Source organism: Equus przewalskii, chromosome 6 (genome assembly GCF_037783145.1).
Source record: "Equus przewalskii isolate Varuska chromosome 6, EquPr2, whole genome shotgun sequence".
Taxonomy (NCBI): Eukaryota; Metazoa; Chordata; class Mammalia; order Perissodactyla; family Equidae; genus Equus; species Equus przewalskii.
The window spans coordinates 75,251,474-75,266,461 of NC_091836.1; the positions used below are offsets into that span (position 1 = coordinate 75,251,474).

The window sequence follows — 14,988 nt, forward strand, 5'->3', positions numbered from 1 at the left end:
CATAAGGAAGTAAAAATAACAAATATATTGGGTGATTGTATTTAATGTTTTTTGTTGTGGTTGTTTGGTGAGGAAGAGTTGCTCTGAGCTAACTTAATCTGTTGCCAATCTTCCCTCTTTTTGCTTGAGGAAGATTAGCCTTGAGCTAACGTTTGCGCCAAACTTGTCCCTTGTATGAGGGTTGCCACCACAGCATGGCTTGATGAATGGTGTAGACCCACAACCAGGATCCAAACCCATGAACCCAGGCCACTGAAGCAGAGTGCACTAGACTCAACCACTATGCCACAGGGCCAACCCCGTAGTTAATGTTCTATATATATAATTGATTTTAAAAATCAAACTGAAAATTGCTCTCATTCCTGTTTTTGAGACAGTGAAACTGAAATATGGAGAGTTTAAATTATCTGCCCAATTCATACAGCTGGCAACAGCTTAGCCAGGATACTAAACCTGAATTCCAAACTTAAAATCCAAGTGTCTTTATGCTGAAAGTGAGTGTCAGAAGGCTCTTTCTCAGGAATATTTAGACACATTGATCAGTCTGTCACTCTGTGGAGACTACGAAGAACAAGGTATGATGATCATTATAACATGTTTATTATTGTGGTGAATTATGCAATCCATCTGACTAAGAAAAAAAAGACTATGGTGCAAAAGGAAAGTGAAGTTGATGACAGTACAGTAAGGTACTATTTACCCCAAAACAGGAAAAAAATAAAGAGAAAGGTAATTTTATAGTCTCAGAAATATGTTCTATCTGATCTTATTTGGCTGGATAACTGTAGGAGTTCCTCAGTCTTCTCTTAAGTCAACAGTAAACCTGAGAGGTCAAGGAGACCGATCTCCCCCAGCTGTGAAGAAGCAAGACACATGGACCCACAAATATCCCCCCTTTGGCTAAATTTACAGAAAAATCAACATTTACTTTTACAGGAGTAATCATAGGTCTAAGAAAACTCTCAGCCTCTTTCTCAAACAGGACACAGTTCTTAATTCTGTTACAAACATCCAAGTAAATGCAATAAATTCAGTAACTTTATTCAGGAAATCCATAAAGATGTGTTCTCCCCTAGAATATTAGCTTATCTATTCCCTCTTCCCCACTATATCCTAATAACAGTAGCTCTTGACAGATCATAAGAACTCTGTATAAACTCAAAGGATGAACACAAAATGCATTGCTTGTCTAAATCAAATACCAGGCTCCTGACATCACCATAGTGGAATGTCACATCAGGTTTCAGGAATATGTTTGGAGAGTCCTGGCTAGGGGCTGGCTCTAAGTGGGATTCAAATCCCTGCACCTCAACAATTTAACTTCTACTCCTGAGATGCAGCTTACCAATGTTCCACCCAGCGGCCCTCTCTTTCTTCTACCACAGATGATGGGAAAGACTGGAAATATGGGTGGATCTAAAAGAGCCTTTTGCCTCTCATTTATGAGTTTAAAATCAAACCTGGTGATCTACTTAATAAAGCATCTGGAGGAGACGAGCAAGAAGCAGACCAGACTCTAGGACTAACAGTGTCTCAGAGACACTAGGAGAGCCACAAAAATCTCCAGAGTTTCTTCTACCACTTCTGCCTCTTCCTACTCCACAAATTGGTTTTCAGCTTGAGAATCAATGTATATAAATGACAGAGACAAGGCTAAGTTCACCAGAGTTTTCTTCCTCCTAGACATAAAAATGAATTTATATTTTCCAGGCTCACTTGCCTAGTAGGGCTTTAAGACTAAGTGTGGCCAAGGAAATGCATGCACCTCTTCCAAGAATGGCCTTTACAAGCTCCTAGATGTCATCTACACTCTCTCTTTTCCTCCTCCTCTGGCCAGATACAGATAACCCACTGGAAGACATTGAAGCCATAGAAATGGTAGAACCACACAATGGAAGGAGGCTAGAGCCCTGAATGACTGCGTGGAAGAGAGCTTACATGCATTGGACTGGATGTCACCAAAAAGTAAAATTCTATTATGTTAAATCACTGACAAATTGGAATTGTCTATTTCAACAGCTGGCAAGTTATCCTGACTAAGGCTGCAGACAGTGAGAAAATTGACATCCAATGCTAGACAGATCACATAACAAGGAGAGCTAGCATGCCTACTAAATGGTACCTCTAAGGAAAAGGGTTGGAACAATTCAAAATAATAGTGTGTGTTTGCAAGGGTTGGTTCCTTTGACAAGCCGTTATGAGAAATACATGATTTTAGAAGAAAGTTGGCTGGGTTTCAAGCAGAAATTAATGATAATAGAGAAAGTTCTTGTATAGGGAGTCTTGAAGAATTGTCCTACTGCTTTGGAGTTCAAAGGTTAAGAGAAAGTTTTAGAATGCCTGTGAGTAACAGAGACTCATAGAAACCAGCCCTGAGAAGAGACTAGATTGCATGGATACCTGTCCTATGAAGTCTGATAGCCTTGGACAGACACTATTACACAGATAAGGAGTGACGTGGGGAAAAAGTAAAGACATAAAGAAAAGAAAGAAATCTTAAGCTATGCCTGAGAAAATCCTTTGGATGTAATTACTAGTGCATGGAACTGACCTGCTACAAATAGATCAGACCTGTTAGGTTTTTGAGGGGGTTCATTGCCGAAGAAACATGAACTTGGATTTTAAAGAAAGGTTTTTTTTCCCTCCAGTAATTTTATTGAGATCATGATGGTTTATAACATTGTGTAATTTGGGGTGTATGTTACTATTTATCAGTCTCTGAATAGACTTCATCGTGCTCACCACCAGTAGTCTAATTGTTGTCTGTCACCGTACATATGTGTCCCTTTACCCCTTTTGACCACCACCCAACCCCATTCCCCTCTGGTAACCACTAATATGTTATCTTTATCCATGTATTTGTTATCTTCCACATATGAGTGAAATCATGCAGTATTTGTCTTTCTCTGTCTGGTTTATTTTGCTTAATATCAAACCCTCAAATTCCATCCATGTTGTTGTAAATGGGACGATTTTACTACTCAGCCATCAAAAAAAGACAAAGTTTCTGATTAAGAATTAAAACAATTCTTGATCCTAATATTTTACAACAGTAAGCAGGCTCCAAATGCAGTATCTGCAAAAGAAGCTACATTCTCCCACACCTGCTTCATATGTCTCCAGTCACATTGAAGAACGCACAAGCCCCCAAGGGGAGAACAAAGGCACATAGAAACAATGGCCAGGAGAGTTCCTCCAAGAGAACATAACTGGTGTCTAGCCAGGGAACTTCTCCCACTGTCAGGAGGTAAAAATATTGCAATGTCTGCCCCCCACGTATTCTAGCATTACCACTGACAGTTTACTGTTAAACGTATTCCACACTTCACTCCCAACTGGGAACCTTTGTGGCTGGTACCAAGATTCTGCTCCACCATTGACTATGTGGTGGGAGGAGAAAGATAACTGGTCCGAGAAGAACCCCATCATGACCTGATGAAGAGTACCACACACTCCTGGAGAACTTGGACTTTGTGCTGTGTACAGTGACTACACGAGAGTTGGGAAAAGGTTAAGTATGTTTTACATGCAAGAGTCTCTCTTATGTCATTTCTCTTAAGAAATGAATATTCAGTGACCCAGTCTCTCCTGTAGGCAGCTGGATCTATGTGAGGATTTTACCCAATGGAATAATAGAGAAAATGATGTAAATCTCTCCCCGATTGAGCTTCTCAAACCTCCTACAAGATCCTGCACATTCTCTGCCTTTGCTCCCCTGACAGCCAGATTCAGAAGCACCAGTGAAGCTCTCTAAGGGCCTAGAACCTGGAGGATTCACAAATGGAGGAAGCATGAGTCCTTAAATGTTGACATGAAGCAAAGCCCCCATGGATTAGAATGGGATGTGGATGAGAAGTAAACTTACATCGTGTTAAGTTGCTGTGCTCTCTTTGTTGTAGTAACTAACTTTATTTGCATCGACTCATTCAATATATGATAGGCTGTGATGTGAACTGCCTCTGCTATCTATAACCTAGGGTATGAAAAACTTCAGAAAACTACAAAACGATCCAGTGGAAGTCTACAAATGCAGCTCACCCTTAGACAATGCAATAGGAAAACTGGATTTGTATAGCAAATGCGCCTAATGTCTCACTCTTGACTCTGGTCACTGTTAGTTGAATGACCTTTAGTCATTTATCTGTTTGTTCAGTCCCCTAATCTGCAAAAATGGGAATAATAATAATTTGTGGACTGTTTTGAACATAATCTCTCTGAAAGTAGTTTCTCTCTTGGTAGCTATTTATACTAATCACTACTGTGTTAAACACACATAAAGCACTCAGTAACTAACTTCTGGTTGAGTAGACAAAGAAATGAATAAGTGTTATTATTACATATAACACTAAGCCAAATACTGCTAATGTAACATCTTATTAAATACTGAGACACATTCTACCCTTACGAATACCTGACACAAGTCGTTGATTTGAGATTGAGTCCTAAATGTCACTGAAGTAAAGAAAATCAGAGTATAAATCGTTATATCCCTTTTATTTCTAAATTAATCTTTCAAATCCCCATGTGCCCCATGAGCAGGAGGCACAATATGTTCTTCTTGAAACCGTCTACTACCCTCCTGCTAAGTGTTGGAGATCCCGGGGGTTTTCTGAATACGGAGTTGTCAGTCCCCTTTCAAACACCAAGCAGAGGCTGAGAACTGAATTCTCCCCGGTATTGCTGTTCCCCTTGACAGGCACAAGGTGGCACTGTTGACTTGCCAGCATTGAAGCGTTTATAAACCGGCAGTAATGCCGTGCTGTTTAGACTCCCTGGCTGCGCAGCCTTGATGTCCCACGCGGGGCCTTGGAACTCACAGCTCTCGTTGTTAACAACTACATGCTTAGAATATATCCCGAAGCACAATAACATATCACGGTGACTGTGTACTAAGAGGCTCCCAAACTCCACTTTATGATAGTGGAAAACGTAGTTTTCTTCCCTCAACAATATTTAGGTCTTTATTTGGGACATTGGCCACGAGCATAAATTCCCTTTTTACTCCAGCTAATTTAATTCCAGCGGACTTGGTGCTCTCTCTTGCCGCTAGGTCTTGATTTAAATCTGCTCTGTTCCTGAATAGCAGTGCTCAATGCTTTCAGATCTTCGTTCTCAAAGGCTCTGTGTTCCTCATGCAAATTCCTCATGCAAATGTGACTAACTCTCAAACCAGGGAGTGAGGGGAGTGGCTGTTGGTAGGCCCTTCTCATGTTCTCAACACACCCCCTTCCGGTACAGGTGGATGACAGTTAGCCCATGTTAGCAGTGGCTCTTCAAAGATTTTTTTCAGTTAAACTGACAAAACATCTGTACCCTACCAATTTATAATAATTCTTTCAGTTTTATCGAGATATAATTGGCATTCAACACTGTATAAGTTTAAAGTGTACTTAACTTACAAATGTTGTGAAATGCTTACCAAAATAAGTTTAGTTAATATCCAACGTCTCATATAGAAACAAGAAAAGGAAAGAAAAAAAGGTTTCTTCCTTGTGATAAAGACTTTTAGGATTTGCTCTCTTAGCAACTTTCAAATATACCATCTAGCAGTGTTAACTATAGTCGTCATGCTGTACATTACATCCCCAATACTTATTTATCTTATAACTGGAAATTTATACCTTTTATACCCCACCAATTTAAAATGCCTTTAGTTTGTGCTACTTCATTCTATCCATCCACTCAAGACAGTGTTCAAAGATTTCTACCAAGCACATTTTCTTATGCTATGGCAACTTCACGGCACAGCTGTGTCTGCCCTTCAAGATCTGGCTCCTTGAATTACCCTGCCCCCCCATCACCATTACGTGTAGGTGGACTCACCCCAAAGCGTGTCTTAGGACCATTGTGTGCAGTTCCTTGAACCACCTGCACTGGATGTGACAATTCTGTGAGAAGCTTGGTCCTCTCAACTTCTCTCCTTAGAACCAGAGTGGAGAGCCAAGCTTACATACATGACTTGTCTGTTTCTTATATTTAGGGCTTTATTACCATGGAAACAGAGATTCGCTGTAGACATTATTTGTCAACTCTTCACTTAGCTGCTTTATATCATCGGTAAGGAAATGTTTATGAGCACCTTGATGTGTCATTATTGTGCTAGCAGTGAGTACTGACAGTAGTGAGGAATGACAACTGGTGTGTTTGTCCCTACATCCTTTACAAATCTCTATGAGTTGGTAGTTTCTATCCTGTGTACACCTAGTTTGAGTCAAGCTTCTCATAATTATGTTGGCCTTTTGCATTGATCTAGAGAAGACTGGTTCAATAATTAAGATCTGAATTTTGACCAACCAACACACTCCTTTTTCAGTCCCCTCTGGGTTTGCACCTGTGTGAAAGTGTAGCTGAGGTAGAAAAAACTCTCCGAGGGAGACCATCAGAGTGGACCAGATGTTTGAAAATATCACCTGGATAATATGTATCATGTTTCTATGGATTATATCCTTTCTGCTAGACTTTTTTTTAAAAAAAACTCATTTTTATAATCATCCACAGAAAGCTCTTATGAAAATTAAATATTATCATGCACAGACACTGGTATTTTGCAAGAGCTCAAAACATTTGAGCTTTTCATTTCATTATTATTATTATCTTTATTATCAGTATATTAGGACATTGAGGTTATTAGTATCATTTTAGGCAATCAGTGTTGAAGTTGGCCCTTCTGTCCTCTGAGGGACAGTAGGAAGATGGTTGTGAATAAAACTGTTCTAGCAGCCATGAGTTGGAGAGAAGCCCTCTTAGAGAATTTCCTTCTAAAAATGACAAGCACACCTGTGGCTCTAGCTTGAGAAAATGAGACCAAAGCCTGAGGGTATTAAGAGCCCCTTCCTGTAGGCAAGTGGATGTCATTTTCTTTCCTGCTGTTAGTGAGTGTGGCTTTGGAATAATCTGCCCCTGGAGCCCCCAGCAGCACTGAGTTGCAGTTACTCTATCTAATCCCCAGAGTATGGGACAGTCAATCTATTCCTGCCATCAGTTTTATGCCAAATTCTTTCATGGCTATGAAAGCTGCCCCTATAACATTATGTCATGTCTCTTCACCTACCTGCACTGTCTCTGGTTCCCTGGGAGCTACTGTGCACTGCAGGGTGCTGTTATAGCTGTCCCTCATGTCCTCACAAGCTTCAGACACAGAACCAACTGGAGCTGTGCTGTCATTAACTATCCTCCCTCAGCCCTAAACTCACCCATCCATACTCCACTTTGTGATGCTGGGGTTTGGACTCTGGGACTCTTCTTTGTCAGCTGGAACCCTTTTAGTTCCCACCAACAGAGAGCAAAAGAAAAAGACTGGAAGGTTGAAGCAGGGGAGGGGATACTTGTTCCTTTCTATCTGTTCCTGTCTTGCCAGTATCCCTCAGCAATGACTCTTCATCCTGATAGTGGAGCTGATTCTATTCTCCAGGATTTGTTTGTTGGTTGGTTAGTTGGTTGATTCGGTTTTGAGTTTGGGTTTGGTTTGGGTTTTAGAACTCCCAGGATCAAATCAGCCTCACTGAACTAACCTCCGATGGACCAGTAGCACAGCAGCACGATACAGTCCTATCCTCAGAGGTCTCCGTCCCACCTCTAAGGGCACCTCCTCCGAGCTGCTGTGATGCTGGTACCAGTTAGAGGTAGCACCTTCCTCAGAGTTGTGAGACCCAGATCAATGGGCTGCCTCCAATCTTGTGATTCTGATCACCCAACCTCTGCCCAAGTGCAAGGTTCTTCCTGCAGGAACACTCTCTGTGTTACTTCAGCACCCCCTATTTCGCTTTTCAAGTCTTCAATACCCATTTAATCAATTGTTACATTAAATTCTCTAAAAATAACCATTCTGATTTCTTTTCTCTTGACTGGACTCACTGTTATCCTGAAACCTGACACTATGCTCTGTCTTCCTGCCTTCAACTAGAGCTCTTGGGCAGAGTCCATAGATCGAATAAGACATGACTTTCAGTTCACTGCATGCATAGCTTCAACCTATAGGGGAAGTGGCCAACCCACTGCCCCGGTCAATTTCCCCATTTCCTGGGAAATGGTATCCCCTCTCTTCACCCTTCTCTCAATCTGTTTTCTCATTTTCAAGACTCCCTGAAGGTAGTGAGCTGTGTAGGATAGAATAAGAAGCTGGCGTTTCTGCATATTATTTCTGTACAATCTTATAGATGCTTTGTCAGGCAGGACTCTGCCGTCTCTGAGAACCTCCTGGTTCTCAAGGAAGCTGATACAGCCAGGGAATACCTATGAACAGCTAGAAGGACAAAACACAGGCAAAGGAGAGTAGGATAGAGGCCTGGCCTCTAGCTTCAATTGTACTTGAAGGGTCATTTCTATAGGAGCCTAGGCTCTTGAATCTGGATTTGGATCTCTGTCACTTCCCAGGTATGTGATCATTGGTAGTTTCTTCTCCTAAAAGCAACTTATTTTCTGCTATGCAAAATGGAAGTACCTGAAGGAATGTTATGAAAATCAAATTTACTGAGGTATAATTGCCTAGGCTCAAAGAAGTTATTCAAGAAATATGAGTTTATTCCTCTTGCCTCCCTCCACCTGAACCAGGTGAGAAGAGTAGAGGAAGGAATCTGGGTCAGTTATGAAGTGAACTTCAGTGTGCATAATAAATACTCACTTACCAGGCTTTTCTCCATCTCACTGTGTAGGCAAAATAACTGAGGGGAAAGGAGAAAAGGAATTAGAAATTTTACATGTTCGTACCCCTCTCTGCAGCAATTTCTGAATTCCTTGTTTTATCTCTTTGGTCCGAACGCCATATACAATAGGGTTCAAGGCAGGGGGTATGAGATGATGAAGGACATTGAGCAGGATCAGGATGTCCATGGGGACCCTCTTTCTGGACACGTTTGTCAGCACCACAACCAGCAGGATGGTGCTGAAGAAGAGGATGAGGATGAAGTGGGAGACACATGTGCTCAGGGCTTTGACTGCAGCCCCCTCGGCCTTGAATCTAAGCACAGCTCTTAAAATGAAGGTGTAGGAGAGGAAGATGAGGATGAAATCTGAGCCTAGTAAGGTCCAACCAGCCACCAATTGGTAGATTCTGTTAAGGGTGAAATTGTCACAGGAGAGCCTGGACACAGACAGGTTGGCACAGATGCAGTTCTCAGTGACATTTTTCCCACAATAACGGAGCCGAGCAGTGAGAATAGGAATGGGTGCAGTGAGGAGGGCATTCCGCGTGACAATGAAGACACTAGCCCTGGCCACAAATTGATTAGTGATGATGGATGGGTATCGCAGTGGGTGACAGATGGCCACATAGCGGTCATAGGCCATGACCATGAACGTGCAGGACTCCATGGGGAGGAAACTGTTCATGATGAACATCTGGAAGAAGCAGGTGGAGAAGCTGATGGACCTGAGGTCAAACCAGAAGATGGCCAGGACCTTGGGGATAACAGTGAGGCAGAGCACAATGTCCAGCAGAGAGAGGAGGCTGAGCAGATAGTACATAGGCTCGTGCAGAGAGGCCTCCAGCCAGATGGTGATCAGAAGGGTGGCATTGGCCCCCATGGCCAGAAGGAAGAGGAGGCTGAGGGGCAGGGACAGCCAGTGCTGCCAAGTCTGGTAGTTAGGGAAGCAGATGAGGAGGAATTCAGAGACTGGAGCAGTGGAGTAGTTGTTGGATGATGCCATGAAGGAATCTTGAGCTGAGAAGGCTCCTCTTGACTGTTTGTATGGGCAGATACAAGAGGTAATTTTGTTTAATTGACTCCAAACTTTACCTCTCACTTACTCTTTAGGACACAAATGATATATAGGATACTCTTCCCAAATAAGGCAAATTCCAGTCAATAGCCTAAAGGTAGACTTGTGAGACTTGACAAATCATGCTACGGTCTATGAAGAAAAATGAATCCATGGAAAAACTAATATTTGAAAACTGAATAATGACAGGTAAAAACCTCACAACATTAAAAATGTACAACAAATTAGGTCAGTATAGTACCAGAGTAAAAAAAGCAAAATGTTGATAGCATAAAGAAGATAGGCCAACAATACATCTAGTTTTACAATAATCTACATGTGATGAAGGAGGCATCAAACCTATGGTGGATAAGAAGTTTTTTAATAGATGTTTTTGAGACAATTGTTTACATTATTAAGGGGATAAAACCTTTAATTAGGTCCTCACCTACTACCATACCCAATATAATTTGAGATGGATAATTTTGTTGTATCGCTTCCTCAAACTCAGGTATACTAGAAAAAAATAGAATGTAGGATTTATTAAATTAGTATTTTGCTAAACTCTAATCTTATTTGAATATAACCATTCATTTTCCAAGGCCTGCACCTGACCATCCCAGTGCTCTTGGAATAAGCCTAAAACAACAGAAAAGTCTGCTTTTACTATAAGTTTATTGTTACCATCTTTAAATGGACCCTCAATATTGCCTGTCCATCTTACAAAACTTCCCTGATCAAACTTCCCCTCTTGCCAAGACCCTTTTCAGATCTTCATTCTTTTCAAATCTTGAACTTTACTCCTTCTCTTGGAGGATGATATCAACTACTACCTCACAGAGAAAAGAGGTGTCCAGTGAGATTTTCTTCAACTTCTCAAGATAAAATTTACAAATCTACTTGTCTATTCTCCCAAGTTTTCCTTGTCTCCTCCCATTACAATAGAATCTGCCCATTCTCAAAATGTCAAACATTCCACTTGTACATTGAATCCTAGCCCTCCTAGCCTTGTATCAATTGTTCATTTGAGTTCCCTAATTTGGGGCCATATTGTCTTCTATACTGGATCTGCCCTGTCTTTCAAACATTCTCCAGTATCTTTCATCTTTAAAAAGAAAAATAAGAAAGCCTCTTTCTTGCCTTCCAGCTATTTCTCTCTCTCCTTCCCTTCACAACCAAACTTTCTCACAAGCACTGCTAGACTCCTTGTCACCATTTCCTCACCCCACATTCATTCCACAATGCACTTCAGTGCGGTTTCCTTCTCCATTAGTTCCACAAAATGTCTCTCAAAAAATGTCACCTTTAGAGTGTTGAATCTTGCTGAAACAATTGATCAAATCCTCTTTCCTGAAACACTCACTTTGGTTTAATTTGCATCACGGTCTCATAACTCCTGGTCTCTTTCTCATTTTCTCTTACATGTTTTTCATCCACAATCTTCATCAGTTTCAAGGTTCACTCCTGGGCTCTCTTTGATTTTCTTTTCTCCTCTTTGCTATTCTGTTCTGCTCTTTCTTCCACTTTTTTTCTCTTTTCCGTATCCTCAGCCAATTACCTTCTCTATGTTGATGATTGCTAAATTATCTCTCTTACCTAGAACTCTTTAAAAGCCTACTTGATGTATCAACTTGTGTCTCAAAGGCACCCCAAACTCACCATATCCAAAATTGATTTATAATATTTCTGCCAAGCCTGTCTTTTTCTAACATCTCCTATCTCAGTGAATGGCGAAAAATCTAGATGGTTCCATAAGCCAAAGGCTAGAAACTATCTTCAACATATTCTTTATCTGTACCACCCATTACAAACCCACCACCAACACCTGTCAAATTTCCCTTTTAATTAGTTCTTGAGTCTATCTACTTCTCCATCTCCACTGTCAAGAATAAAAGATTATTATCTCCTGAGTGAAAACATAAATTGTCTCCTAATGCATTCTAGGTTTCATGATAGAATCATTCTCTACATTGAAACCGGAGAAATATTTTAAAATATAAGTAAGATCTCACCACTCATCTACTTAAAATATGTCATTGGCTTCTCATTGTTAATAGAATAAAAGCAAGATCTTTAACTTGAACTTTATTAGATCGTAAGTTAATGAGAGAGAAACTACACCTGTTGTTTTTTCATCGTTATATGTACAGTGTATAGGTAGATTCCTTCATAGGTATTCATAGTCAATTGAAAAAATTATTTAACAAATAAGTAAATGAACGAATGAACAAAAAGTCATATATCATTTGTCTGCCTCCTCACTTTTCAATGTCATCTGACATCCCTCTCTCTCTTGAGCTCCAGCTATACTGTCCTTCTTTCAGATCTTCAAATACAACGCGTACTTTCTGCTCCCACTTCTCTTGGAAGACTGTGCTTCCACAATACATCCGCTTACTTTCTATTTATCCTTTACATCTAAGTTCAAAGATTCCCTTCTCTGGGAGGTTTCCTCTAACCCTCTCCAGACAAAATCTAAGCCTTCTATTTTATGTTCTCATAGTACTTTGTTCCACCCTCACATTTTGTAGTTATATACTTGTGTGATAATTTGGTTAAATAAACTTTCCCCCAAGTCCTATTAGGCATTTTATGCCATGAAAGTAAGGACCATGCTCATCAATTAGTATAGTGCTTGGCATGAAGTGGTGGCCAACAATATTTGTAGAAAAGATTCACTGCTAGGTTTATGAATAGAGTGATAGAGGATAACAAAATAAAATTTTCTAAATTAGCCTGAGAAGAAAAAGGAAGCCTTCCTAAAGTTGCTAACACCTTAGCTGAGTTTTAATGGATGTGGAAGACTTATAAATGTGCAAAAAACTATGGGTAATATATTTGTAAAAGCATGGAAATGAATTGGAGAAAAACTTTGGTAGGAAATTCTATGTAATATTTAATCTGACTGGAGCCAAGAGGATGGGAAGTTGGAAGAAAGAGCAGAAAATGGAATTGAAAAAAAGAGAAAGCCAGATCATGAAGGACCTTTTCTATGCTAAGGATTTTAGAATTAATCTTATGGATAAAGAGAAGACAAAGAAGTGTTCCTGTTAGGAGAGAGAGAAGACTAGATATGGGCTACACGGAGATAACTCTGGATGCAATGCTATGGATTTGGGTAAGAAGAGAGAGCAGAAGCAAAAAGAATGAAAGTTGAATAGTCCAGATGAGAAGTGGTGAGTGTCTGAACAAAGACTGAAGTCCTGAGGATGGGAAGAAGGTGCATGTTCTAGTGGTAATGTAGACAGAACTTAATGACAGATTAATTATGAAAAAAATGGTAGATGAGAAGCCTAGGATGACATCCTGTTTTCTCACGTGAGTAAGTAAATAGAATCACTAAGATATGAAACACAGGCAAATGAGTATGTTTAGTATATATGGGTATATGTCAAGGCTGAGGTTTTTATAATCTCCACATAGAGATTCATCTTAGGCTGCTGGAAATGAAGTTTTAATAAATTAGAAGTTCCTGGTTTATGATAAAAATTCAAAAAGCATCAGCGCATGACTGATGTAGGGAGAATAACATAAGGCTGAGATTAGAACACTGGTAAATAATAACATTAAAAGGGCAAAAAAAAAGAGAGACACAAATGGAGGGTCTGGAAAGGTATGAAGAAAATCAGAAGTGCCCAAGGAAAAATTAAAGAGAAAATTTCAAGGAGTGTATGACCAACTTGTCAGTTAAGCAGAAGTCCAATAACTTGAGAATATGAATAGCCATTAAATTTTATCATAAGCGTGCCGTTAGTGACCTGGACAAGAGTAATTAGTTGGGCTGCTGGCAATAGAAACCAGAATAAATGGAAGTGAAGAGTTAGTAGGTGAGGAAGTATAAGGAGGAAGAGTTGACTATGTAGCTAGAGAGCCTCTTTCAAGCTTGTGAGTGAAGAAAAAAAGCAAGACAGAAGTGAGACATACCGCAGCATGCTTCTGTGTTTAGGGAAAGGTTAAAGATTCAGAAGGAAAGTAAGACACTTGAAGTAGTTAGTTCATTAAGAAAGCAACCTCTATTGTTATTATCATTTTCTTTGTAACCCTTATGTAGGGTCTGGACCTTGCTTGCTCAGCAAAAGCCCACAAGCCGATTACAACCATGTGTCCTTCTGGCTTCCTTCTGGGCAGGACACCCAACTGGGTTTGTGAAAATCCGGGGCCTGGTCAGCCCAGGTACTACCTTATCTTGCTTAAAAAACAGTGCATCTTAAAGACATACAGAGCCCCTCCACATGAGCCACTATTCCTGGGAATGCTGGTGGTACCAGGGAGAGCCTTTGTCCAGCATACAGCCTTTGTGTCCCCTGCTTATAAAAGAAATCCCCTCCCCACTCACGGTAGCAGGTGCATGTTGCTGTCCAGCCAGCCACCACTGGACCTCTCTGTAAGTAACTCCCAATGAAACTATATGTCTCACTCACCATCTCTGGGTCTTTTCTTTGGTCTCTCTGCAACCTATCCCACACTGCTTTCCTAACTGGGCATGCAGCCAGACACCTTAACATATAGCTTTTGCACCTCTCTCTCTCCCTCCACCCTACTGTGAAATATGTGAGGACAAATAAAGTGGGCTTTTCCATTTATACATACCAACATTCTTTAACACCCTATAGATTGTTAATAAAAGTCCATTGAAAAACGTTTTGAATTGCTGGGCCTTGGCATTTTACATTGATGGAAATTTTCAAGGAGGGAAGGTTAGAGGGGAGAATTAAACAGAGTTTCAGTGTGCTTAAGAGGCCTCTGAGAAGGGGACAGGAGAAGTTCTGATCAGTACTATGAATGGTGGTCACTGAGGTTCGTGTGGCAGTCTGCAGAGGGCTGGGTGGGGCACAAAATCCATGTTGGAACTTGGAGCTTATTCACGCCACTGTTTGCAGGTGTTTCTTGAGAGCCTGCCCCTTGGCTAATGGTAAGACCCTGTGCTAGTTCTCTGATTTGATAAGTCTTTTGCCCTTGCCCTAAATACAAACACCAACAACTCTATTGCTCCTAATATGTTGATAAGAATTTTCTTCAATGTCTCCCAGTCCAAATCATTACCAAAATACTCATTTAAAATCTCATCTCCTTGCACCAGTCTTTCCTCTCTTCCTTGACCCTTATCCTCCCCGTATCCTATATCCTAAGGAGGGCACTCTCCTTTTCTGGTATCATTTGACATAATCTTCACTCCTGTTCATGCTCCTCCTCAAAGGCCACTCACTGTTCCAATTCTCCCACGTATCTGCTTCCATTCATCACATGTTGGCTATTTACTTGTAGATAGGCTTTATTGGCAGAAACTCATCA

The 14,988-nt window shown here is 40.6% G+C and overlaps 2 protein-coding genes across 2 annotated transcripts in view; both read right to left on the reverse strand.

The window, feature by feature from the left end:
* Positions 1–5,910, reverse strand: part of LOC139084273 (olfactory receptor 56A4-like) — a 31,401-nt gene extending 25,491 nt beyond the window's left edge. Inside the window, exon 1 of the mRNA XM_070626643.1 lies at positions 5,824–5,910. The gene's annotated coding sequence lies outside the window, so the exon portion shown is untranslated. The remainder of the gene's footprint in view (positions 1–5,823) is intronic.
* A 2,730-nt stretch (positions 5,911–8,640) lies between these two features.
* LOC103555748 (olfactory receptor 56A1) lies at positions 8,641–9,645 on the reverse strand. The gene has a single exon (XM_008527498.2). The coding sequence runs from the start codon at positions 9,643–9,645 to the stop codon at positions 8,641–8,643; it is 1,005 nt and encodes a 334-aa protein (XP_008525720.2).
* Positions 9,646–14,988: the final 5,343 nt, after the last annotated feature.